Raw genomic sequence first — 25446 nt, 5'->3', positions numbered from 1 at the left:
GCCATATTTGTATCTGGCAGGCCTGCCAGACACTTCAGCGGAGATATCTAGGAGATAGCTGAAAAGGCATTTGGTCTGGAAATGGTGGTCTCAGAGTCATGTGAGATGGCCAGGATGACTAAGAGTGGGGATAAACTAAAAACAAGAGCCAAGCTCATGGTCTCTGTACATGAAAAGATAATTATCTACCTAAGATTAGTACAGGAACACCCATCATTTAAAATAAAAGGCAGCTAATCAGGTCTCTGTTTGCACTAATTGCTTCAATCGTATAATTTCTATTTGACTCTGCAAAGTGTTTTGACTTTTCCTTGAATATTGATGTGATTAATGTTCTGAGATCTAATGGATCCTCAAACAAACCCCATACTCTGAGAAGATGCAGAAAGGATGTGAGGAATTTGCCTCAATAAATCATCTGGGCTCTTATTTCCATACTCCACTCTGTCTATTCACCTTCATCCCTGTGACCTGAAAACAAAGAACATTTCAAACATTTTGTTTTCCGTGTTATGCTTTCCTGGATTTATTTGAAAGATTTATTTAATGTATCCATGTGCAGATGACTCTATGCATGTGCCTGTGTGAGTAAATATGCACATGTGTATGCAGATGTCCACAGAGGCCAGAGAAAGAAGAAGGTATTTGGAGATTTGGAGATGCAGTCATTGGGTATCTGTGAGCTGGACCATGTTAGTGCTGGGATCCAAAGTCTGCTTCTTGAGTTCTTATGGCTGAGCAGCAAGAGATCTTGGCTGCTGAGCCATCTCTCCAGCCTCCTTAAAACAGCTCTGGAAGGGAGTTATCAGGCAGACATTTATCTCTTATAAGCTCCTCATAAATTCTGACAATTGTATCATAAAGACCTTTTGCCACCTACCTTTCTTAGTTGTCATGACAATAACTTGAAAGCAGGTCTCATAGGACACAGAATGAGGCCTCACTAGAATGGTATATGTGAAGTGACATGTAAAACACAGAAGGCTATTTTAAAAGGAAAGCCCACTTTCCTTTGAATGCTTCAATTTTGCACAGAGGCTCTCTTGTGTTGGGCTACCACTGTGCTTCATACGAATAGTTTTGCCACTTTCCCATCTGTATAAATGCCATTGTCCACTTGAAGATGCTCAAGACATAATTCAAATGATTGCATGTGCTTTTGGGTGAGAGGTCAGGTATTATAATTTTTAATTGGGTCTCATGAAGATATTTTAGCCCAAACAACTAAGTGTCCTGACCAGTCTAAGTAGCTTTCAGCTTTGTTTTGTTGTTTCATGTGGTATGAAAAGAAGAAGTAATAAATGTAGTTTTAGGGATTCTGGAATCATTCATTACAGACTTGCTAAAACATAATAAAAAACCAAAAGGTCAGACTTGGCTAAAAGCATACACCTTCTTTTCTCATCTCATCCATTTAAGCCACTCCATCTTTTCTATAAGAAGATAACTGCTCTGTGGACCAGGCTGACTACTCATTTCCAAGAGCATCAGTCTGCCTGGAGAGCAACACTTTTCCAAAGTAAATAGATGCAAAGAGGAGACCCCTGTAGCCCTTAATATTTCTGTCTAGTTTTATATTAGCTAAATCTTTAAATATACCTTTTGAAGCTTTGCTGTTTAAATTATATAATTGGCAGTAATTTATAAACATCTGCTTTAATTTTTGAAAAGCCACAACAGTTAGTGTAGCATCTCCTTGAGTGTTGGCTACATTTGTATTTCTCATTGGCAGAGAGAAGTACAGGGAAATATTCAGAGTGGATAATTAGTAAATAGATAATGAAGTGAGTCTCCCTTTTGTGTGGAATTTCTGTTCAGTGTGAGAATAAGGAAGGGCAAAGCCAGCACCCAGGATCTAGGATCCATCCAGAACATAAAATTTTCTCATAATCCCATTAATGTCAACAAAACATGGGTGGCTGATCCTGAAAGAAGAGAAGTTAGAAATTATTGTACTGAGCTTCCAGGATCCATGAAACTGAAATTATATAAGAAGATGAACATTTTTTTTTTCTGGATTGAGTGAATTTGCATCCTTTATTAGCCCACAGATGGCTCTGAGATCTCACCCATTCCTTGGGATGATGTATGTCAGGATCCTGGCCTCCTGCTGATCACAGCAAACATAGTGACAATGGGGGCAACTATCTGTCTTCCTTCACCTGGCTTATGAGTCAGTTAGAGAATGAGTCAGGTGGCTTCAAGGTCAAACTCTGGAGCTGTGGTGAGAGGAAGGCATAAATACAGAAAACACATGTTTAGCACGGACAGAATGAATCACAGGTCAACAAAGGGAGGAATGTGGCCAAAGGGGAAGAACTCTGTACCAGAATTCAGGTACCCAGGATGCAGGTGTGATGCTACTACTGCCTGCGACGGAGCACTAGAAAAACCCTAACCTCTCTACATTCAATTTTTACCTACTAAAGGAGATCAGCTTGAAATATTAGCCCCTCTAGTAATCTGTTCTAGGTAAAGTAGATCAGATCCTGGAACATACCGTGGCTATCCTAAAGTATATTTTATAGCTTAAATCAGAACCCTATAGGAGGAACAACAATATGAACTAACCAGTACCTCCAGAGCTGTGTCTCTAGTTGCATATGTAGCAGAGGATGGCCTAGTTGGCCATCATTGGGAGGAGAAGCCCTTGGTCTTGTGAAGATTATATGCCCTAGTACAGGGGTATGCCAGGGCCAGGAAGCAGGAGTGGGTGGGTTGGGGAGCAGGGTGGGGGGAGGGTATAGAGGACTTTTGGAGAGGAAACCAGAAAAGGGAATAGCATTTGAAATGTAAATGAAGAAAATATCTAATAAAAAATAACATTAAAAAAGAAAGTTAAAAAAAAAGCATATTCCAGTATCATCAACATTTTTATGTCTCTGAAATGGACTAGGCCATCCTCTGCTACATTTTCTCTGAGTCTGTAGAGTAAATGTCTATCCTTCAGCAAATATCCAAATGGTTTTTTAGAGCTATGTGATGAAATTAATGGTCAGATAAGGTAATAAGATGAAAAGCATTCAGGATCAAAAGAGCTAAGAAGCAGTGATTGGATGTGCCTGAAGCCACACAATTCTGTAAAATGCAGCTCAGCATGGTCTCCAATAACTGGATGTTCAGGATAAGTTATTATAACCATAAATTTCCTGTAATCATCCTTCCTTACATTGGGTTGGTTTTGATGTAGTGTTCTCAGGAACATAAAAGCAAAAATAGAACCAATAAAATTTAAACAGTCTTTAGCTACCAATGAGTCATTCAGAAATATTGAGAGTTCTATGGGACTGATTTTCTCTTTGATCTTGCTTGAGAGGAGTCTGCTCACTTGGTCTGGTAATTTCATATTCTGTCTACTCACAAGAAATATGTCACAAAAGCACAGAACATAATGAGAGCCCGTCACCAACCACCTCCTTCTCTAGACTGCTTCATCCAGTCCCCAGGACTACCTGATGGGCCAGGAATGAACACATTTTACAATGGAGGAAATGATAAGTATTTATTAGAGATTAAATAATTTGTGGTCAAACCAAACATTGAACTAGGTTTGACCATTTCCTAAACCCACACTTTCCTAATTGGTCTATGCATCCTCTAGGGCAATTGATAGAAATAGCCAAGGCTAAAGGCAGGTCCCTGGAAGGTTTCCTAAGGGAGAGTTAGCTTTCCTCTCCCTCTGTGATAGACTCATTCTTTCCATGATCATCTTCTCGTTTGAGTGTACCTGGTTTTAAGTCATAGGATGTCATTCCTGAATAGAACATTTTGTTATACATATATCATAAATAGTATATAATCTTTATATATTTCATTTCACAATTTCACATTTACATGTTATACAGTGTATGCTATAATATTTAAATAAATATGACTCTTATTAAACTTTATATAAATAACATCATACTTTAAATAAAATTTATGAAATTTAGCATGTAATTATAAGCATAATAAGTATACATGTTGTGTAGAGATGAATATATGTTGCAAAAATTACTTTTGGTGTTGGTAGAGAAATATCATATCTGTTCTTCTGGCTTTGCATGGCATAGAAGTGAGGTGGTAGCCCAACTAAGCACAGCTATTGGGAGTATATCAATATTATAATAAAGGATAATAAATATGTACAACAAAAATTAGTAGCTCCAAATTATGAGCTTCAATTTAGTGAAAGTTTTTACCTTAGCATTCTTAAGGATTTAGATGCTATATTCTGATGGTGGAAGTCTGGTTGATACACCTGTCAAGTAGTCCAGTCTAAAAGTGGAGGAAGTAAGTCACAAAGGAATTAAGAGACCTATCAAGGACACTTAGCAACTTCTGAGCAGAGGAGAATTGACCTCTGTCACCATCAACTAGTACCTGCCACCAGGGTAGTCAAAATTAAAATCAGCAGTATACTTGGTATGAGGTTTCAAATTAATGAAAACAAAACCATTTCATTTCCTTATTTAAATCATTATTATAAAACTACATCTAAATTTTATAAATTCCACTTTTATATTATCATATGTTTTAAGACATGCAAGTAACATATGACTACTTATCTTGCTCTCTTTAAACAGAATGTTTTCCACTTTTTAAATTCCTGCTTCTGTAATTGTCGATATTTAGTAAAATCATATCCCTTTAAAGAGGGAGTATGCTTGTTAACGTGTCCTAAATTCTTCAAATTAATGGATGTGCTCTACCTGATGATATACTATACTATCAGTACACTATACAGTACACGGACGATATACTGAATACTCCGAGATTCAAACTCCTTATCAGACCTGGCATCACTTGTTGCAAAGAAATATTTTCCTACTATGAGACTGCCCATTAGGCAAAATAGTCACTATTTTGGATCTTTTGTTGAAATTTTTACTACTGTTCTGCTAAAATATGCGGTCAAAAAGGTCATGAAAATTACAAAAATTGGCTTTGAAAATAGGCTAACATTGCTAAAAAGACATTTTGCTAATGTGTGTGTACTTGTGCATAAATATGTTTTTATAATAAGCAACAATTTTATGATCAAGATTTAATTATAAAATTATTTAATAATAAAAGTTATCATTCTAACCCTTTACTAGACAAATCTTTACAAAGATCCATCTAATCATTATTTGTTTTCTATGTATTCCTTCACTGTTTTTTATATTATTTTTTATTTTATATTATTTCCTAGCTAATTACTATATGGGCAGTGATTTAAGAATGCAAAAGTGAGTTTAGCAAGGTCCTATGCTTGACAAACTCTAAATCAGAAGTCAACATCTCCTTGTAAATTTGGTATGATACCTCTCTTTTGCTATGAAAATGGCTGTCCTGAATCTTGGTGTAGGCTTTGGAGTACCAGACCCAGTTTCTAATCTTAACAAGTTTGGCTTGGGCAATATACAAAGCTATGCTGCCTTGGTCTTCTATTCTATAAAATGGACACATTTATCTTTGTAGAGGTCTGTAGTGTTGATTAAACTAGATAAACCTCTGTATTTATTTGACAACTGAGTACAGCTCTAACCAGCAAATTTGTCTTGAGAGGTTGACAGAGACTGGGATCCATACTTTCTATGAAGAAGAACAATCATGCATAACTACTGTGTCCTCCTGGGAGATTAATTCATATTGTTATGCAATAACATCTGAAAATGACTTATCTATGATTTCCATTTTTCTTGATTTAGAAATACACACACACACACACACACACACACACACACACACACACACATATCTCATCATCCTTTTCGACCAAAAAGCATTTGGTTGAAAACTCTAATTATACATGTACACATGTATTTGCATAACATATTTGTTGACCATTTTGCTTCCAAAGAGTATATTTGGTGTTTGGCTTTTTCTTCCAATTGGAGAATTTAACATTTAATACATTTTTGTGCAACAGAATTACTGATGTTGCCTGATTTCACTCAACCTTTGTGCTCTTTTCTCTTTGTCCTTCCTCTTTGTACTCTTTGTATGTTCCCTTAGCCATCCTTTCTTGCCTTTAAATGTTTTATTGCATTTAACTTGCCACTTATCGTGTGTGCATGTGTTTTGGATTGCGTGTCACAGTGCCCAGAACTTTGCAGGAGTCTTCCTGCTGTGTGGGTCTCGGGGACTGAACCCCATTCTTCAGCCTCGGGGCGGGCTCTTTTCGTCTGCTGACCTACCTCTCTCACTCCTTTTCTTTGCTTCTTAAAAAAAAAAAGTAATCACCTTTTATGTTATTTCACACACAATCTGTTATTTTAGCTCTTACCTTATAGACCATACTATTTATCTGTGGCTTGAATTTCTTTGAATTAGTATGGTGCCTACAGAATAGCTCATAGAGTTCATCTCAGTGAAGACAGTAAGAAGTGAACAACAGTCCTTGGCTTTATTTCTTGAGAGTGGCCACACCCCACCAAGCCCCCTTTTGATATAGATCTAAGTATACAGCAGAATGAATGGAAACCTGGGCTTAGGCTGCTACCTAGTGTTGACAAATCAGAGGTGCCTGTGCACAAAACAGACAAAGCCAGTCTCTGTACCGTCTTTACAGGCACAGCATTCTGTCCTTATAGAGATCCTGCTGGTCTTGGCAAACGTTGACCAAGGGAAGGAAGAGTTGTCATGCTGCGGTTTGATGCCTAGACTATTTAAGAAGTAGCTTTTGTGAACTGTAGTTACTCAACTGAGATTTGAAGGACTAGTCTTACCACATCATCCATGACTCACTATAATCTAATTTAAAAATAGCATTTTTATCATTTTATGATCAGTTCAGTGGCCTTAGAACATTATGCATGTGCCTTCATTTAAATGTGTACCCAGATATTCCATCTCCTTTAGTGATTACAAATGATGTGTTTTTCAGTCTTTTCCCTCTCTTGCACATTGCTAATACATAGAAATGTTACAGGTTTTGATGTGCTGTTATACATATTCAGATTTTGACTGACTGTATTCTTGGGTCTAAGAACTATCATACATATTCAGGTTTTGAGTGACTGGATTCGTGGGTCTAAGAGTGTATTTGCATATCCCTCAGAATTGTTCTATAAGGAGAAGAATGGCATCTGCAAACAGTGACACCTGGATTCCTTCCTTTCCAGGCTTTTGTTCCCTTAAGTATTAACGGCCAAGACTTTAATAGTGATGATTAAGAGTTGTAAGAAAACCACCATTTCTTGTCCTCATCTTGAAGGGCTGATTAACTGTTTACCTTTACCTTTGCTACTAGAGACTCACAGGATGGCTTGCTCATCTGAGTACTTGCCATGCAAGTTGCAATCCTCAGCACACAGATAAAAAGCCAAGCACAGAGGTGTGCATCTATAATCTCAATGCTGGGAGTTAGCCAGGAAGATCCATAGTGTTTGCTGGCCAGGCTAGCCAAATTAGCAAGCTCCAGATTCAGTAAGAGGCTCTATTTCAAAATATAATATGAAGAACCATTGAAAAAGAGACTGGATATCAGCCTATTGCTTTCCCAGGCATGAACACACACACACACACACACACACACACACACACACACACACCCTTCTTTCAAAAGTTTGCTAATAGCTCTAAGTTCTACAGGTATTCTTTATCAAACTGAGAAATTTCCCTTCTAATCTTAGTTTTCTGGGAGGTTTTTAACCTGAGGTTGTGCAGTATTCTACAAAATCCTTTTATAGAAATAGAGACAGCAAGTTCATCAGAAACCACGTTGAATCCTTAAGCAGATTCATAACGCTGGAGCAGCTGACACAACAGCTGTGAAAGTCCCAGTGAGGTTTACTCCAACTAAGGATGCCGAAGCCCAAGCTCCACAATCTGAAGAGAAGCCACCGTGATGTGACACACTCTGTCTGATGAGGGCACTGCTTTTAGATGCATCTGTGTTACAACGCCCCCAGTCACAGATGTTCCTGAAAGACAGGACTATACTAAAGTCAGGGTGATCTTTATCTTAAGTGCAGCTGCTCCCTAACCTCCAGAGACAGGCAAAGACCTCAAGAAGGTGCTGTCAGTCCTCAAAATAACTTCTTAATAAGCAGTCTCCCTCCACTAAAGCAGCTAAGATGTTTCTCCTAGATATGGCAGATATTTCTTCCCTTATCAGACTAATGCTGCCTTCAGCTTCACTCTGAAGTTTAATCTTTCAGGATTCAGTTACTGACTCAATTAAATAGATCTGGCCGAATCTCTGCTGAATATGGGTTTATACCTCCAGGAGGTCTCCCAGCTCCTGCCCCACACCTCTGTGCAAACATTTTTTTCTCCCAACCGAAGAAATAGCTCCTGATAGTTAAATACAGAAGAATGCTATAGTGATATTTGTTCTTGGGTACAAGGTATGTCATCAAAGTGGTTCTGGTAGAGTCTGACTGGTGAGAAAGGTGCTGGTCACTAAGCATTTTCTAAATGAATATATATATATATATATATATATATATATATATATATATATATATATACACACACACACACACTGTAACAGGAAACATGATCAATTTGTGATGTTGAAGCAGAACAATGTTAGGATATCTTTACCAGAAAGAAGGAACTTCAAGTTAGCAATTCAGAAAATACAGGTATACATGGGACTGTACCCTAGTTATTATTTATATTATAACTTGGCACTCCAGGTATGTGGGCACAGAGATGTGGCCTTCACTCTTTGTAGCATTGCTCCCTTTTTCTGTTAACATTACTGTTTACATCCTCCAAAGGCACACACTTGCATTTCCATCTGCCTTAGGAAAATTGGAAGCACAGAGAAGCTGCACTCTGTATAAATACTAAAACGGGACACTTTCTACCATCTTCATTTCCAGAACCCTGCAAATCCCCATCTGCTCACGTGATACTGTGTTTCTTTCAGTTACTTGGCTATTTTGGCCAAAGTTATCTGACTGATAATATTGGTTAACATTAGGTGATATTAGCTTTCCATTTTCTTTATTCTGTATTATATGAATTGACTTTTTTACAACAGTAAGACAAATTCTCTCTCTCTCTCTCTCTCTCTCTCTCTCTCTCTCTGTCTGTGTGTGTGTGTGTGGGGGGGGGAGGGGGTATGTATGTGCTGCAATGGTGACACTGTATAGCCAGCTGTTCTGATATCAGTAGCTTATAACAAAAGCATTTATGGGTACTCAGAGTCACTAGCCTGCCTCCATACCAGGCATATCTACCTCATGACACTACTTTTATTAGTAGTGGTATTGCTACCACGGTATGGTAAGTGTGCATAATGCCATTTACTTTGAGACAAGTCACTGTTCTCTTATTAACTTGTTGGCAATAATTAACACACAAATAGTGTTAAAATCTACAGGTTAATTTTTTAAAAGCAACAGTTCATTTCTTGAGGCTGATATATTAATGGAGTGATGTATGTTAAGTTCAAACTCCACTGCCTCTTGCTAATCCAGATTGGATATTGTAGCAGTGGTCTCATCTCTGACGTTAGCTCCCCTAGTCAGCTTTTCCTGTAATATGCTACTACCAGATTCAATTTCAGTTCAAATGATACTACTACTCCTGTAATCAAAAATCCTTCCAAGAGGCTGTAGACGGCTTAAGGGTTAACTACTTTTCTAGTGTATTAAAGCTCATTCACAACACACAGAGAGGCGGTTCACAATGCATACATCTCCAGCTCCAAGCAATCTAACTCTTCACCCTTCTGGCCTTGACAGGCACTCACACACATGTAGCAGTTGCTCACACATACAGTTAATGATGATAATAATAATAATAATAATAATAATAATAATAATAATAATAATAAATATTCCAAGTGGATCCTCACTATCCATAGGACAAAATCAAAGGCTTTTTATGGTCTAGTTTTGAGCTCTATTATGGTCCTTCATTTGTCTCATAGTTTTCAGATCAAAATTGTGCCTTCCTATGCTCAGCCTGGTGTGATCTTGCTGGGGACAAAGTGACATGCTTCCTTCTCCTAGGACAGAGCCCTGCAGGGAGTGAGTCTCCACCAGTGTCCATGGCTGCTATGGGCATAAGGTTTGTTTGTATAGCAATGTACATATTTTCTGGAGCCAGTACTAGCAGTGGAGGACTCTCCTCCTGAAGAATGCCCTCCCTGTTAATGTTAATGACTTCATAATAATTAGAAACATCACTAGTTCAGGAGTTGAGGGTGTTGCTATGTCTCAGCAAAATGGTAGATGCTGGGACCTTCAGGACAGCCCTCAAGGCTGTGGAAAATAACTCTGAAACCATGAGTTTAAATATATATGATTTTTTTCAACTATACAAAAATATAAGGATGCAATATGAATTATGAGGAGCTTCATGAATCTAAAGGGACAAAGGCAGCTACACTATGAGCCAGCCTATCAGAAAGATGCAAAGGCAGATAGATTTCCGAGTTCAAGGTCAGCCTAGAACAAAGCAAGGTTAGGCCCAGATGTGGTAGGAAGGTCAAAAACAGAAAATAAGTTGTGCTTGTGTCTAGTGCAAGGCTGCAGACCATTCATTTGTGTACTAATTTAATATTATTTTTGTTGTGATTACTTTGAGTTTAATTCAACCTGACCCTTTCTTTAGAAATTGGCAGCTTTTCTTCATTTCATGTTCGTCCTATGTCATTTCTGAGATACCCGTTATGCTGTGGAGTAAATACATCCTAAATCCAGCGGGTTTTGTTTCTGTTCTTTCCTGCAGTAGACAAACACTCATCATTAAGATACTCTGTATTCTGTAATTTGTAATGCATGACTAGTTGTTTAATTTCAGTGTAGATAGTTTTTACCTAGTGGATTTCTTTTATTCTTTAGTCTCCTCCTGACTTGGTTTTGGAAAAGATAAAAAATAAAATACAAAGAATGTGATTTAATGTAAAGTAGGAGTCAGAGCTGTCTCCTCACAGCCTCTTTCTGTCAAACTATTTAAATGAAAAACTAGTTGAGAGGTAATTTTTTTAGAAGTATTGGATAAATCTTCATAAATTCAATTTTCAGTGTTAGCAGTGTTCACAAAAGTAGAACATAAAAGTCAGGCATGCGCACATTTCCCACCAGCTTTATTATGCAAAAAACATCGATTTTCAGAAAATTGAGTTTTTCAGGGTTGGAAAAGCTTGAATAAATCGCATGAATAGCTCTACAGAGGCACATGCATGCACCCCAGTGTGGTTACTCACTCTCTCAGGCATCTATATGTGCTGATAAGGAGGCGACTCAGTGATGGGAAAAAAGAATTAGCAAGAAGCCAAGAAAAGCTGAGAAACACACGTGCACACTCCCTAGTTTTCGGGGACCTCTTGATAATATTTGCAAGTCTGTGGGAGAAAATGGAACCTCTCCTCTTTAAAATCCTTCCACAGTAATGTGAAGGTCGTTTTGTTCTTCTGCACAATGATGTATCTTTCGTTTGACAGGACCACAGCAAGGGTGTGGTGGGTACCTGACTGAGGACAGCAAGAGCTTTGTGTCTCCTGATCATGACTCAGATGGACTTTATGACAAAGGTCTAAACTGCATATGGTACATAATTGCCCCTGAAAACAAACTTGTTAAGCTCACCTTCAATGCATTTACTCTGGAGGAACCATCGTCGCCAGGAAAATGCACCTTTGATTACGTGCAGGTAAGACTGCTACACCTTAACAGTCTACTCTAACGAATGGGATTTTAGCTTACTATCTACAAGCCTTGAAAATGAGAACACTATTGCTTACAGTGGCTTCAATATATATTGTAGTTGCTAGCCTCCTGTTCAAGTTCATCTCTGATATCATCATTCAAACATCTCAAGTGACTTCTAACATTAGCTTCAAGATTCAGTTCTGTCTTGCTAAGTGCCTTGTTATGAAGCGATCCATGGGAAGATTAGTCGGACAGAGTGAGGTTGTCAGAGGACTTTCACAATTCCTAATGTAAATGGTATCTGAAGTGCAAAAATACACTGTAATTGGTCTGTCCCTTTTATTTACGTAGATAGCATCCAAAGCTTCCTAAAAATTCCAAAGAAACATTTTTTTAAGACAGTGTGAAGCTAGACGGCCAAACTCCCATCGACGTCTAGGAAGGGTGCCAAGGACAGGATGCACCGGGAGGACCAAAGATGAAGGGACGAAAATGGATGACTGAGAAAAGCTTGTGACATCCAGGAACAGTGTGGTGCATGGAAGTCAGGGGAAGATGCCTTTCCAAATGATGTGTGGGTAGCCAGTGGTGTTAAGCTGTAGGTCACAGACAAAGAAAAGCTGAGATGAAGAAAGCCATTCCATTGGGTGACAACCATCTTAATAAGACATGGGGCTAGAAGCCAGCCATTGTGAGGGAGTTCATGAGGGGCTAGAGGTGACAAAATGTGGGACAAAAGTGTTAATTCAAGTTCAGTCCTTCTCTAAAATGAGACCAAGTAGCCAGAACTACTTAAGAGGTTATTTAAAACCAGCTTCTCTGGGTTCCTGAAAAGTAGTAAGATTTGAAGGCAGATAGTAAGTAGTCCCACAGCCAGAAAGCACAGAGGGATCAGTTCTGACACTCAGCTCATATTTTCCTTTTTATTCAGTCTAGAGTCCCAAATCATGAATTGGTACTGCCCACATTTAGGGTGGGTTCTTTCAAATTCAGTTAACCCAATCTCGGCACTTTCTCACAGGCATGCCCAGAAGTTGGTCCCTTGGTGATTCTAGATCATGTTGAGGTGATATCAGTATTTACTACCCCCCTTTTAAATTGTTAAATGTTGTGGTAAAATGACATTCTATAGAAGCTAATGACACAGCTCTATAAGTAGTGTGTAAGACAGATTATACCAGTTCCATTGCTGAGTTATGCCTACTCCCTTCACTGCTGTCTTTGAGAGTGTTTACTAGGGGACCAAGGGGGGACATCTGCTGTAGATTAATGAACTGTGGCTGATCAATGACTGTTGAAACCATCGTCACATCTGTCCTATGGAGTTGTTTGGTAGCCATGGTACATAATATGGGAGATGTGGCAGTGAACGTTCCCCAAGGAGATGTAATTCATTGGGATTGGGGGGGGGGGGAGACTGGCCTGTAAACAGATACATTATACAACATGAAAACAGAAGTTAGATACCCTTGACGTAGAAAAGGAGATCAGAACAGAGTATGTCGGGCTTCTTAGATGTGAGCATGCCATGGCACTTAACAGCATCATGAAAGCTCACACATATTGTTGCCTCCATAAAATGGAGAACAGTATCAACAAGGCATATCCACAAGAAAGACATGACCAAAAATAAGGGGAAAGGACAGTGCTGTGTACTACCTAATCTCCAACTCTTGGTTAGTTCAGTCATCCTTGTGTTGAGCAACAGTAAGGTGGTTGAGGGCATCAAAAGTGTGGTCCTCCTGCTTCCTCTACCTGGAAACATGACACTGGTGGAAGTTTCCCAAGGTTTCTTCCTCAACTTGGTGCTCTTGGTTTTGGCAGATATATTTTAAAGTTTCCAGTCCCATCTGAAGAGAAAATTCCCTGTACTTACTATCCTATGGGATTCAGAAATGTGACTTCTAAACACTAAATGCTTCAAATTATTGTTGTAAGGCCAATTATAAACTCCTGAACATCAAACTTGCATAAAAACATTCCCTAGAGCTTTCTGGGAGCCCTTGTAATAACTCACTGGGCTTAACCCTTCTGCATATTATCAGGCACTGGGGAAGGGTGTGTGCCTCTTTAGGGACAACATCAGCAGACCCTAGGTGCATTGGTTAGGAGATAGCACTGCCACTAAGCATTCATGTACTTAGTTATTCATTAAATAAGTGTGAATTTCAGTCTACCTCATTATAGATATTAGCTCAAACATTTAAAAATGCATAAAGAGTAAATAATTATTACTGTGATACTTTGAATCTTACATGACCCACCAAAGCACAGCCGTTAAGAAGACATGGTTGGTAGCATGGGAGTCAGTTAGGAAGGTAGGTTACTGAGGACACTGCCGTTTGAAAGATACCTGAGTCCCAACCACTCTTTTCTATCTGCATCAGTGCTTCTGTGAAGTATATAACCCCCACCCCCTGTGTGTCCTTCTGTCATGACCTTAACACAGTCCTAGAACAACAAAGCTCTATAACTGTGTTGCTATAGAGATTAGTCGTGCAAAGACTGAGTCCTAGAGACAAAGTATATCTTGAGTTGACTATTATAGGCATTTTGTCACAGTGACACCAAGAAACAAGGCTTCTAGAAGGCAAGGTGTGCCTGAGTTAGTGTTCAGACACTAACTCACCACAGACATGCAGTCCCTGCTCCAGTGTTGTTCAGGGTCTACCCACAGCAAGAGATTTGGTGTTGGCAAGGAACAGAACAGAGAAATAATTTCAGGTTTGATCATACAGGAGGCTAGTAGTCATGCAGTTTGTAACTATATATTCCAATCAGTTACGCTAACTCTTACTTTAATGTGGTTGGATGAATATAGTACCAGCACAGGGCCACCTTCTACCCAGCCCTAGCTTGTCCTTGTCCTGCCCCTCACATCTACCAGTCTCTAACTGACGTTGGTCTTGTAAAGTAAGACCCAGGCTCCTCGGCATGAACTGGGTGGTCTTCCCCGACTCTCTCTCTCTTTTATAGTATGAATCTCCTTGATATTATTTGACAGAATTACCTTTTCTTTTCTTTGGTTTCTTTTTTATATTTTTCCATGCATATTTGTAGATATATCTGTAAACAGCAACACACACACAGACACACACACACACACACACACGCACATGCGCGCACATACGTTTATATTTAGCTCTTTCTTCTCACTATTTTATGAGCACCTTGAAGGTACATAAATGCTCTTATGTCTCTCCATATACACACTACCCAACACAAGCCAGGTACATGATACAAGTGAAAGCTTGTATAGACCACAGTGGTTGTAATGAAACCTCACTTAGCAGAAAAAGTATGTTGTCTTTAACTTGGCAACTCTTCTCTATAAAGTGAGGGTGTTTGACTACAGAACTTCACTTTTCTGTGCTCCTCGTGAATTCATATAGAAGAGACAGCACCATCTAGTGGTCAGTTTTGTTTCATTTTTTAATTTTGAAATTTATCATGTTCATTTTATAACATCAGTGGCCACACTACTCTGAGATTTCTGATCTAATGTGGTTCTGTTATGAACTCATATTCAGGGCTACAGAAACACAGAAAATCATTATTAAAGTACAATAAAAATTAACAACATAGACATAAAAATGAAAACATACTATATTAATTTATTTATTTATTTATTTATTTTTTAGTAAAGTGTTTGAGGGATATACAAATCCTCACTATTTCTTTGGGTGTTTGTAAAAATCTGTGAAAGCCATCAGTAGTTCTGGATGCTAGAGACACTTCTGAGCATAACTCCGTTTCTCTTCCTGTGAAACTCACACTTGTGCAGAGGGGGCGCCCAATCAAAGTAAATAAGCATTACATTGATTGAGTTTCATCACAGTAAAATAAAACAAGATGGTATTGGAGGAGGGCCCCACTGTGTGGGATTAGACTCTCAGGGGAGGTGACATTTGAGTAAAAGGTCTATGACTAGGGATTATCAGTCCTTCAAGAAAGACTATGTCTCCAAGGGAGGAGACTGTCAGAGGCAGCAAGCACTGGGAAGGGAGAGAAGCAACAGCATTGACCAGGGCTTGCAAGTTCTGCATTGGGTACAAGGTATAGTTTTGTAGGAAGAATAGACACATACTCTAGGTCATCAAACACCTGGGCACTACGGTGCAGAACTCTGTGAGTGCTCTGTGCAATTGATCTGTGAGCCATGTTCTGAAGAAACTGTGTCACATGGCATTGATACAATATATTTCGAAAGTGGAACAAAGTGGGGATGCTTATCATGGGAATGGGAGAGTTGAGTATGACTGGAATTTAGACTTGAGCTGTTTATTGAGATAGAGTAGACTCAGGGAGAATATTTTAGGGAAGGGTGATGCTGTGGTGTGTACATATCACTCAAGTACCTGTGGTAGAAATGTAAACCTTATATCCATATGCTAAAGGTATGGGGGGCTTTGAGGTATAACTGGGGTTAGATGAAGTCATGAGAGTGGGGTTCCTATCATGGGGTGAATAGTATCACCCCAGGAGAGGAAGAGATTGCCGAGCTGGCATGCTCCTGATGATCTTCTTAGGATGCTCATATGTTAGAAGGCAAGAAGGCCCTCATCAAAGTCTGCCCCTTGAATTCTGAATGTTCCTCAATCCTCAGAAATATCACAATTAACTTACTTGTGTATAAATGACATGGTCTATGGTACTCTGGTACAGCAACATAAAACAAACCAAGGCATGTGGGTCATAGGGAAGGGTCAAAGCACTTACCAAGAAGCGAGTAAGCATGGTTTATGCATTACACACTCTTAAGGTCTGGGGCGATATGGCGGAACAGAATAAAATTCTGTGCTTCTGTGGAATGTTGTATTCATTTTAGAAGGAAAGGCAATAGAATTGGCAAGTTAAATGTGTAACATGTTGACAGTAATACTTGTCCTGAGGAAAGGAGTCAGGGGATGTGGGCAGTGTTCACTTTAGGGAAGGCATTGCTGGTGGATGATAGAGGAAGAGAGACCTCAACAGACTCCATGAATACCAGCAAGGGTGGTCTGGGCAAAGGAAGGCAGATGCAATAGCTGGGAAGCTAGACTGAGCTGGGGATGTTCAAGAATCTCAATCAAGCAGAGCAGACCCCTGAGGTCTGTGTGGGAGGAAAAGCCATTCCATTAGGTCTGGATCACTGTTGTAATGGATGTAGCCTTTGTGTTAAGAGGGTAGGAAGCAGTTAGGCAGCTCCTGGTCTGACTTTATCTTTTTTTTTTTTTTTCCATTTTTTATTAGGTATTTAACTCATTTACATTTCCAATGCTATACCAAAAGTCCCCCATATCCACCCACCCCCACTCCCCTGCCCACCCACTCCCCCTTTTTGGCCCTGGAATTCCCCTGTACTGGGGCATATAAAGTTTGCAAGTCCAATGGGCCTCTCTTTCCAGTGATGGCCGACTAGGCCATCTTCTGATACATATGCAGCTAGAGTCAAGAGCTCCGGGGTACTGGTTAGCTCATAATGTTGTTCCACCTATAGGGTTGCAGATCCCTTTAGCTCCTTGGCTACTTTCTCTAGCTCCTCCATTGGGAGCCCTATGATCCATCCATTAGCTGACTGTGAGCATCCACTTCTGTGTTTGCTGGGCCCCGGCATAGTCTCACAAGAGACAGCTACATCTGCGTCCTTTCAATAAAATCTTGCTAGTGTATGCAATGGTGTCAGCGTTTGGATGCTGATTATGGGGTGGATCCCTGGCTATGGCAGTCTCTACATGGTCCATCCTTTCATCTCAGCTCCAAACTCCGTCTCTGTAACTCCTTCCATGGGTGTTTTGTTCCCAAATCTAAGGAGGGGCATAGTGTCCACACTTCAGTCTTCATTCTCCTTGAGTTTCATGTGTTTAGCAAATTATATCTTATATCTTGGGTATCCTAGGTTTGGGGCTAATATCCACTTATCAGTGAATACATATTGTGTGAGTTTCTTTGTGAATGTGTTACCTCACTCAGGATGATGCCCTCCAGGTCCATCCATTTGGCTAGGAATTTCATAAATTCATTCTTTTTAATAGCTGAGTAGTACTCCATTGTGTAGATGTACCACATTTTCTGTATCCATTCCTCTGTTGCTGACTTTATCTTAATAGCAACCTGTTAGAGGTGGGAAGGTTGGTTCTAGCCAGGAAGCTTTAAAAAAAAAAAAACCAAAACAACAACAACAACAAAAAAAAACCGTGGTGATAATTCAGGCAGCAGAGAGAATAGCAATGGGTTTAATGACTTTGAGGCCAGGGGGCTTTTGTTGTTGTTGTTGTTTATTTCAATTATATATTACTTTTCCTAACAGAAAAATATATGATGGGCATCACTGAAAGTCATTATAGCATTATCAATATAAATTAAGACTGCCTATAAGAACACCCACATATAGATCCGTAATCCATGGTCTGTCTATCACCATAGATATATGGTGAACTCATAGGTAAGTTAGTGCAAAATAGCAATTCCCTTATTAATAATTAACTACTATAAACTACTTTTTCTTCCAGATAGCAGATGGTGCAAGCATAAACTCATATTTAGGCGGAAGATTTTGTGGTTCCAGTAGGCCTGCCCCTTTTATTTCTTCTGGCAACTTTCTTACAGTTCAATTTGTCTCTGACATAAGTATTCAAATGAGAGGATTTAATGCAACATATACCTTTGTGGACAGTAAGTATTCTGACAGATTATGAAATACATATGTCCTTATGCACAGACAAGAATGCATGCATATTACATGTAAATTAATTACAGTTTTAGCGGATTATTAAACACAAGAGCTAGATTGCCTGCCCTCAGTTTCCCTTTCTTTGACAACGTCTCACTAAGTTGCCAGGCTGGCCTTGAATTTTATCCTTCAGCCTCAAGCTTGCATGAAGGTAGGATTGCAGCCCTGTGTCACCACGACATTTACTAAATCCTTAAAAGAATATTAACATGTTTCCTAGGCCAGAGAAAGATGTTAAAGACAGTATGTATAATTAGAGATGATTAAAACATCTACATTATTTTCTTTCTCCCTCTTCAGTGCCTTGTGGGGGAACATATAATGCAACTTCGATGCCTCAAAACACATCATCACCTCAGTTGTCAAACATCAGACGGCCATTTTCCACCTGTACTTGGGTCATTGAAGCTCCCCCACACCAGCAGGTCCAGATAACTGTGTGGAAACTGCAGCTGCCCTCACAAGACTGCTCAAGGAGCTCCTTAGAACTTCAGGATTCAGAACAGGTAAAGATGCCAGGATGGTGGCCGTCGTATTTGCAGACACTGCAAGTAATGAAGCCATGCCTAAATAAAGTCCTGTTACTTCTAGAATTGTTTTTTCAGTAGGAGACAAAACCTCCCTTGCTGACATACTAACCCATTTAAATGTAGTCCTGTCGCAAGATGCTTTCAAACAGTCCTATAGCTAAGAATCATCTGGGGGTCTTGTTAAAAATGCACATTCCTGAAAATGTCAAACTTTGTGGAGCTCTTTCATTTACTATTGTGCATTTAATGGGTATGTAATGTGTCACAATGGACACATGCCATATGAGCATAGAGATATTGATAGGAGAACAACCATCTGTCTCCCAGCATGAATAGAATATATGTAGTAGCCCCAACTTTATGTAGACTGTCTGAATGTGATAAAACTTTGAAATTAATTGGTTTAACAACTTTATTTGGGACTTCCACAAACTCACACTGCAAAGAAAAAAAAATCCTATGACTATTATTATTGTGAAAATTCTTCTCTTTGTCCTGGTTCACTTTATAAATGTGGCCTGACTGACATGATAGGAAGATTTACGAATATAATCATATTCTGATCGCTTTATAGAAAGGATGCTAGAAGTGTGAGCCATGTAATAAATCACTTACCATCAGAGGTATCTTCAAAGATGCAAAATAACCCATAATGAAGGGGAACACCATGCCTATAAACAGTAGGATAAAAACTTAAGGATCTGATTTCTCTTTACCATTAGTCCAGATTGCAAAATTAATTCATAAAAATAAAAAGATTTCTCAGTGTAATGAATGTGGTTAAAAAAAAAAAGAAGTAAAAAGACATAAGAATCACCCCCTAAAAAATGCACATTCCTAGGCCCCCCTGCAGACACCGATTGATCTGCCTAACATGCATTAATCAATGTTTGATGAGCATCTCTTGTATTCTGCCATAATCCCAGAGCTCTATGGGCCACACCTGGAGAACTACATCTGTAGCTAACAGGCTATGTACAGGTGAAATGGAGGGACCCATACAGAACACAGGAAAAACAGCTAAGAGACCATTTCATGCCTATCTAGTAGGGCTACAATTGCGGCAAACTGAGAGAATAAAAAGGGGAAACAGAAGCTTTCTGGGCTCAAAGAGATAAATAGTGGAATCTTAGTTTCCCATGGGGAAAGATGGCACAACAGCTGGTGTGAGAAGGACCCAGAGATCTGAGCATGATCATCTCCTCAATTGGTGGGCAGAATGGGGAGAGCAGTAAGGCGACCAAAGAAAATATTTCAATTCAGGACCCATAGTCTGAGCTCATACCCTGAAACTATTGGAGTCTGCAGTTGGGTAAACAGTTAACACACTTACTCTCAGAGGCCATATTTGAATGCCCAAGGCCTGGCTTAAATGGAGCTCCACCTGTCACCTTCTGGGTTTTCAAGGCCCTCCTTGTTATAAAGCTGGGCTTTCTCACTTTTTCCAAATCTCTAGCTCAGTGACAAAAGTCCAGCTTGACTCGATGTGGAGGGTCAGAGATGCACATGCTGGAGAAGAGCTGAGTGCCGCATAGATCCTAGAGACCAAGGTTACTCTAAGGATCCCGAGGTGGTTGAGAAACGAGGTTAAGCGTCATTCCCCTAGCAGTGGTTGCAGCACAGAATTCCTGTACCCCAATGGAAGCCCCAGTGGAAGAACTTAGAGTGAAGTGCAATGAGACCCTTTCACTCAAAGCACTTTGAGTTTCCTATCACTTTATGAATAACGCAAATCAGGGCAGATTCCTCATTAGGGCACAAAAATAACATGTACAGGCAGCTGTGGTACACAAGAGCAGCTGGATTGGCTGCAAATACTACAATTGAGGATGTTTAGTGTGCTGTCTATAAAAATACTCAAGGCCTCTAAAGCTTCAGAACACATCTGGGACATAGAAAATTATTATGAGCTAAGACACCACAGAAGATAGACGCCATAATGAACAACACAGAAGAGCCCACCCCACTGTCTTGCACTATGTTTGCAGAGTAAGCTGTGGAGCAAACCTTCATGAGCTGCTGGATACATGAGAGTCACATAAGGCTACAAAGTTGAAAATCTTGGGATATAAACACTAGGGGGAGGCTTTAGCAATTCAGTTAAAGTTTAAAGGCTACATCAGACAAACTTAGGACAAACTTAGGACAAAAACAATATGGAAGGCTAAGTAGGTCAATGAGACAGAGTAATAACTAAGGAGTCTAGAAACAAGGCTGGAGCATGTGCCTTCAGACAGAGACCAAGAACTACATGTACTTCAGTCATAAGGGTAATGTGACAGGGGCTGTTGTTCAATGCCTTTGGGATACTTGCTTGTACGTGTAGAAATTATTAGGCATTTACCCTGAACATTTGACAGGGGATGAGGACTGCCAAAGTGCTGCTGAAGAGAATAAGGCCATTATTACAGGTACCAAGTGCCAGGGACAACTGAAGGGGAAGCTCACCAGACAGAGTACTTCCACCTCTGCCTAACCTAATAGAACTCTAGAACAGGGTAACTAGAGGAAGAACTCTAGACCTGTAGGGAGTTCACATGCCCTGGCTCTGTTCCCACACACACTTTCACTCTGATATGGCTCAAGAGGGAGCAGCTTTGATTTCTGTGGAGACGCGTCTGCTCATAATTTTAGCGGAAGCTGGGTTCCTTATGTCCCACACCTCTAGGGAGGCAGGACACTGCTCAATTCCCAGGTTAATGCTAAGTGTTTCATGGCATCTGAGACTAGAGCTGTTGAAGTCACATGCTCAGTACAGTTTACTATCTGGTGTAGCTTTACTGTCCTGAAGCCAAATCTCATGCAACATGGCTTCCATTTCATTTCAGACTAATGGAAACCAAGTGACTCAGTTCTGCGGTGCAAACTATACAACCTTGCCCGTGTTCTATTCCTCAGGAAGTACCGCAGTTGTTGTTTTCAAATCTGACTTTTTAAACAGAAACTCTCGAGTGCATTTCACCTATGAGATTGCAGGTGAGCCTAAAACCTCATGTTTATCGGGGAAAAGCAGCTTTGATGACCATCATTGTTGGAGATAAGTCTTGTGAACAGATAAGTTGTTGTTAAGATAAACTATCTCCATGTGAAGTAAGGTTGAATTTAACTTTTTGGAAGCTAAGCTTTATCAAGGTATAACGTATATAAAGTTCACAGTTCAGTGACTTTTGGTGTGGTCACAGTGGTGGGAATCACTTTACCTTAGGAAATTATTTTGTAAATGACCACGGTGCCTTGAAAGAAATTACTTGATTTCAGTGAATGGAAGTGTGTCCAGACCATGTTTCTTCATGTAAGGATGGTTTTTTACCTTGATCAAAACTACAGCAGAATTTGATTTGAACATAGTTACTTTTGGTTTTGGTTTACAAAAAAAAGAAAAAAAATGTAAAAAGAAATATGTGAATTGAATCAGAAGGAACAGTTTAGCAATGGAAACCCTACACAGCTGATGTCTGGGAGGGTGAGCTTTGGGTCTGGAAAAGGTCCAACTGTCAACCAGCAACTCTTCTTCCATGTAAGCAGAAGAGTTCAGAAGATGCTGGGGTGCTCTTCAAAGGGGACTTGTACTCCCACTCTTTACGAGGGGGCATGAACAAGTCATGTCACGGAAGCTGCTGTGGGGGGCTGCCCACATGAGGAAGCCGCTGAGCCTGCACGTGGGGGCTGCGCATGCGCAAGCCGCTACACAGCAACTGAACATGCGCAGTGCTCAGCATCTCTCAGGTCCCTGTTCTCTTATACAAGGCAAGAGGCTGGAGCCCTTTCTGAATGTTGCTCAGATTCAGTGGACTGTAAAACCACTGTTGTTATCAAGACTACTAAATATTTGGACCTGCACATTAACTATGAATCCTGTTTTTCTCTAAGACTGCAACAGAGAATACAACCAAGCATTTGGCAATCTAAAGAGTCCTGGGTGGCCTCAGGGCTATGCCAATAACCTGGACTGCTCCATCATTCTCAGAGCCCCGCAGAACCACAGAATTTCCCTCTTTTTTTACTGGTTTCAGCTGGAAGATTCAAGACAATGCATGAATGACTTCTTGGAGGTAATACATATTTGCATATAATTTAAATGGATTACATAAGAACATGGATGGATCACTAAGAATTTTTTTCTCAAGATATTAATTCAACATCTCTATTTTATTAAGCTAGTCAGTATTCTTTCATCCTATAAATGCGTACTGAGCAGATTCCAGCTACAGCACTGGAAGCATGGTTGGGTGGCAGTGTCACCGTCTGTCATGGCACCACTCAGCAATGGGACAGAGATTTTTCAAAGGAACATGGATCTGAGTTCCAACCTGCAGGCTGAATGGAATGTCATGGGCAAGGGCCGGTTACCTGCAAAGGTGTTTACACACTGTTCCCCGGGCAGTGAGCAAGCACAGCATCTTGGCTCTGCTAACTGAGTCGACAGATTCCCCGAGGCTCTCTCCATTGGCCTTATGGCTCTACAGGAAAGACTCTGGAAGATGTCCACAGCTTCCACTCCTGACTCAGAGTTTCCTTTCTTCTCAAACTGCCTCTTTGATCACATCCTTAAATGCTTAATCACTATTTTAACTGAGCATACGTTGGGGTGCAGTATGATATTCCAAACACATATATAATATGTATTAATCAGTTCAGAGTAGTTAATATTTCCATATTTAGTTAGCTTTATTATATTTATTCCAAATATGTTCTCCAGAAATTTTGTGGGATAAATAACTTCCGGATTCACGCTACCCCTTTCCTGGTAACCTTTCTTTTCTGTCAGCCTTTTTTCCTGCTACTTTGTAATGCTAACAGATTTCCTGTCTTTCTGGTCACCAGCTCATCTCCAGTGGCCTTGTTTCTGGCCCGCTGTCCCCTGTGTAGAGGACTACCTGGAGGAGAATGGAGTTCCAGTAGATGGTCTCTGCCCATGTGTTCAGCTTCCACAGGCTTCCTCTTACCTTACTATGTAGGAAAGCTCCCATCTCAGATTGAACTGAATCTGCTGTCAAATGGAATCCTTATCGAGTTGTGAATTCCCGGGGAAAGCTCGTGATTCCTCTTGGGGTACTTTCCATGGCAGGAGATGAGAAAAGGGAAGAAATGAAGACACAGAAGCTGTGCTGTTTGTGCTCGTCAGGGAGTTAAGCTCGGATTTACACGCTTACACATCCACAAAACCAGATGTTTGTATAAAACAGATGTGTGCACAAACAAAAAGAGAGGGATGTAGAAAAGGGCTAGAGTCCCTTGCTAACCCCGAGTCATAGTCTTAATCCATCCCTAACTCAAGGTACTAGTTACTGGCCCCACTTAATCTTGGCCGTTTGTCATCTGGATGCTGGAAAGTGAAGACTTACTTTTTAACATTGGATGGTGACAGCCACACCAGCCAGACATCCTCCCTCTTTCCACAGAATGATGGGAAGTTCTGTTACATTAGCAGAGAGAGGAAGCTACTACACAGGCCTCAGAAACACATCTGCCTCTGGAGCTCCAGGAGAGACTCTGAAGGGAGCCCTGGTGTTCTATTACTTTAGCTATGGTGGGAATAGAAGTCTTCCATGAGGATTCTAGTGCATTTCTAGCAGGGAGGGCATGGCTAGGCCCTACCTGTGAATATGCCTCCAACTCCCCTCTCCAATGTACATGCTTCTGCATAATTCATGAGCTATGCCTCATCCTTCTCAGAAAAGTGAATGTGGTAAGCTCTAAGCAGTGGATCTCTCCTCCCCCGATCTCGCAGAAGTGATTTAAGAGAGGATCCCCAAGGAAAGAAACTCAATGTTGAGAGTATGGGGGGCGGGAGCGGGTCAAGCCTTGTAGCGTTCTTAAATGTGTCAGCTATCCCACGTACTGGGAGGGAACTGACCAGTCTGTCCTAGCCAGAGATGTTTTGTTTAAACATTTAAGAGAAGAACCAAGAGTGCATCACTTGCCATTGCCTAGGTATAGAAAGAGCCTCGCCAGCTCAGATGCCCAAGTAAATGTGCACTTCTGCAGACTGCAGTGACTCTAAAGGCTAGCCAGATTCTGGACTATGGAACGATGAAGGGAAGTGGGGTAGCTTCTCACATTGAACATGTACACGCTAACAGCAGCTCTTCATGCAGGTCTACAGGGTGAGGAATATTATAGGCACATGGAGCCATTTACTTTTCCCACAAGGAAAAGATTTGTTTTTGATCTTCGGTGTTCTTTGTTCATTGTGGCCACTTTAAGCTTTCCAGTGGGAAGCATCCTTCCCCCGGCCCCCACTGTGATCCCAGGAATAAAGTACAACTGGAAACAGGCCAAACAGTGGTGCCCCTTCCCCCTTGAAAGTCCACTGTGCATTCCTCAAAATGTGTGCACACATAACACTCTGTAGGATCATGGCACCGGCTAGTATATCACAAGAATGTCAGTATTTCTGAGGCTATACTTTATCAGATATTTCTAAATCCCAATGCAAATGGCGAGTGCTGTAAATTCTTATATGTCTTCATCTACAAATACTTGAATATGTAAAGCCCCATTTCCTATTCTGGAGTCTGAGTGGCCTGACAAGAATAATGGGAGTCTCAGGCTAGCTTGGGCTAGCCCAAGCTAGCCCAAGCTAGCCCGAGCTAAGAAGGTGATACTGTCTCAGAAAACAAAA

At 40.3% G+C, this 25446-nt stretch overlaps 1 protein-coding gene and 1 long non-coding RNA gene across 3 annotated transcripts in view; one reads left to right on the top strand and one right to left on the bottom strand.

Moving 5' to 3' along the window:
• Nucleotides 1-25446, bottom strand: part of Gm13270 — a 37699-nt gene that overhangs the window by 3498 nt on the left and 8755 nt on the right. Inside the window, exons 2-3 of one of the 2 annotated variants that reach the window (XR_865975.2) lie at nt 19437-19492; nt 17825-18836 (exon numbers count right to left, since the gene is read on the bottom strand). This is a non-coding gene — a long non-coding RNA (predicted gene 13270). Of the gene's footprint in view, nt 1-17824; nt 18837-19436; nt 19493-25446 lie in introns of those variants that run through there. The other variant, XR_865976.2, reaches the window with a different exon arrangement.
• The window catches only part of Cubn (cubilin (intrinsic factor-cobalamin receptor)), a 215539-nt gene that overhangs the window by 186099 nt on the left and 3994 nt on the right, over nt 1-25446 (top strand). The window contains exons 60-64 of the mRNA NM_001081084.2: nt 11372-11580; nt 18071-18233; nt 18592-18797; nt 21650-21797; nt 22692-22873. Coding sequence (NP_001074553.1) covers nt 11372-11580; nt 18071-18233; nt 18592-18797; nt 21650-21797; nt 22692-22873 — 908 coding nt within the window. The remainder of the gene's footprint in view (nt 1-11371; nt 11581-18070; nt 18234-18591; nt 18798-21649; nt 21798-22691; nt 22874-25446) is intronic.

Source organism: Mus musculus, chromosome 2, assembly GCF_000001635.26.
Source record: "Mus musculus strain C57BL/6J chromosome 2, GRCm38.p6 C57BL/6J".
Lineage (NCBI taxonomy): Eukaryota > Metazoa > Chordata > Mammalia > Rodentia > Muridae > Mus > Mus musculus.
The sequence above is the reverse complement of the archived record's forward strand: the minus strand, read 5'-3'. Positions and strand labels throughout refer to the sequence as shown.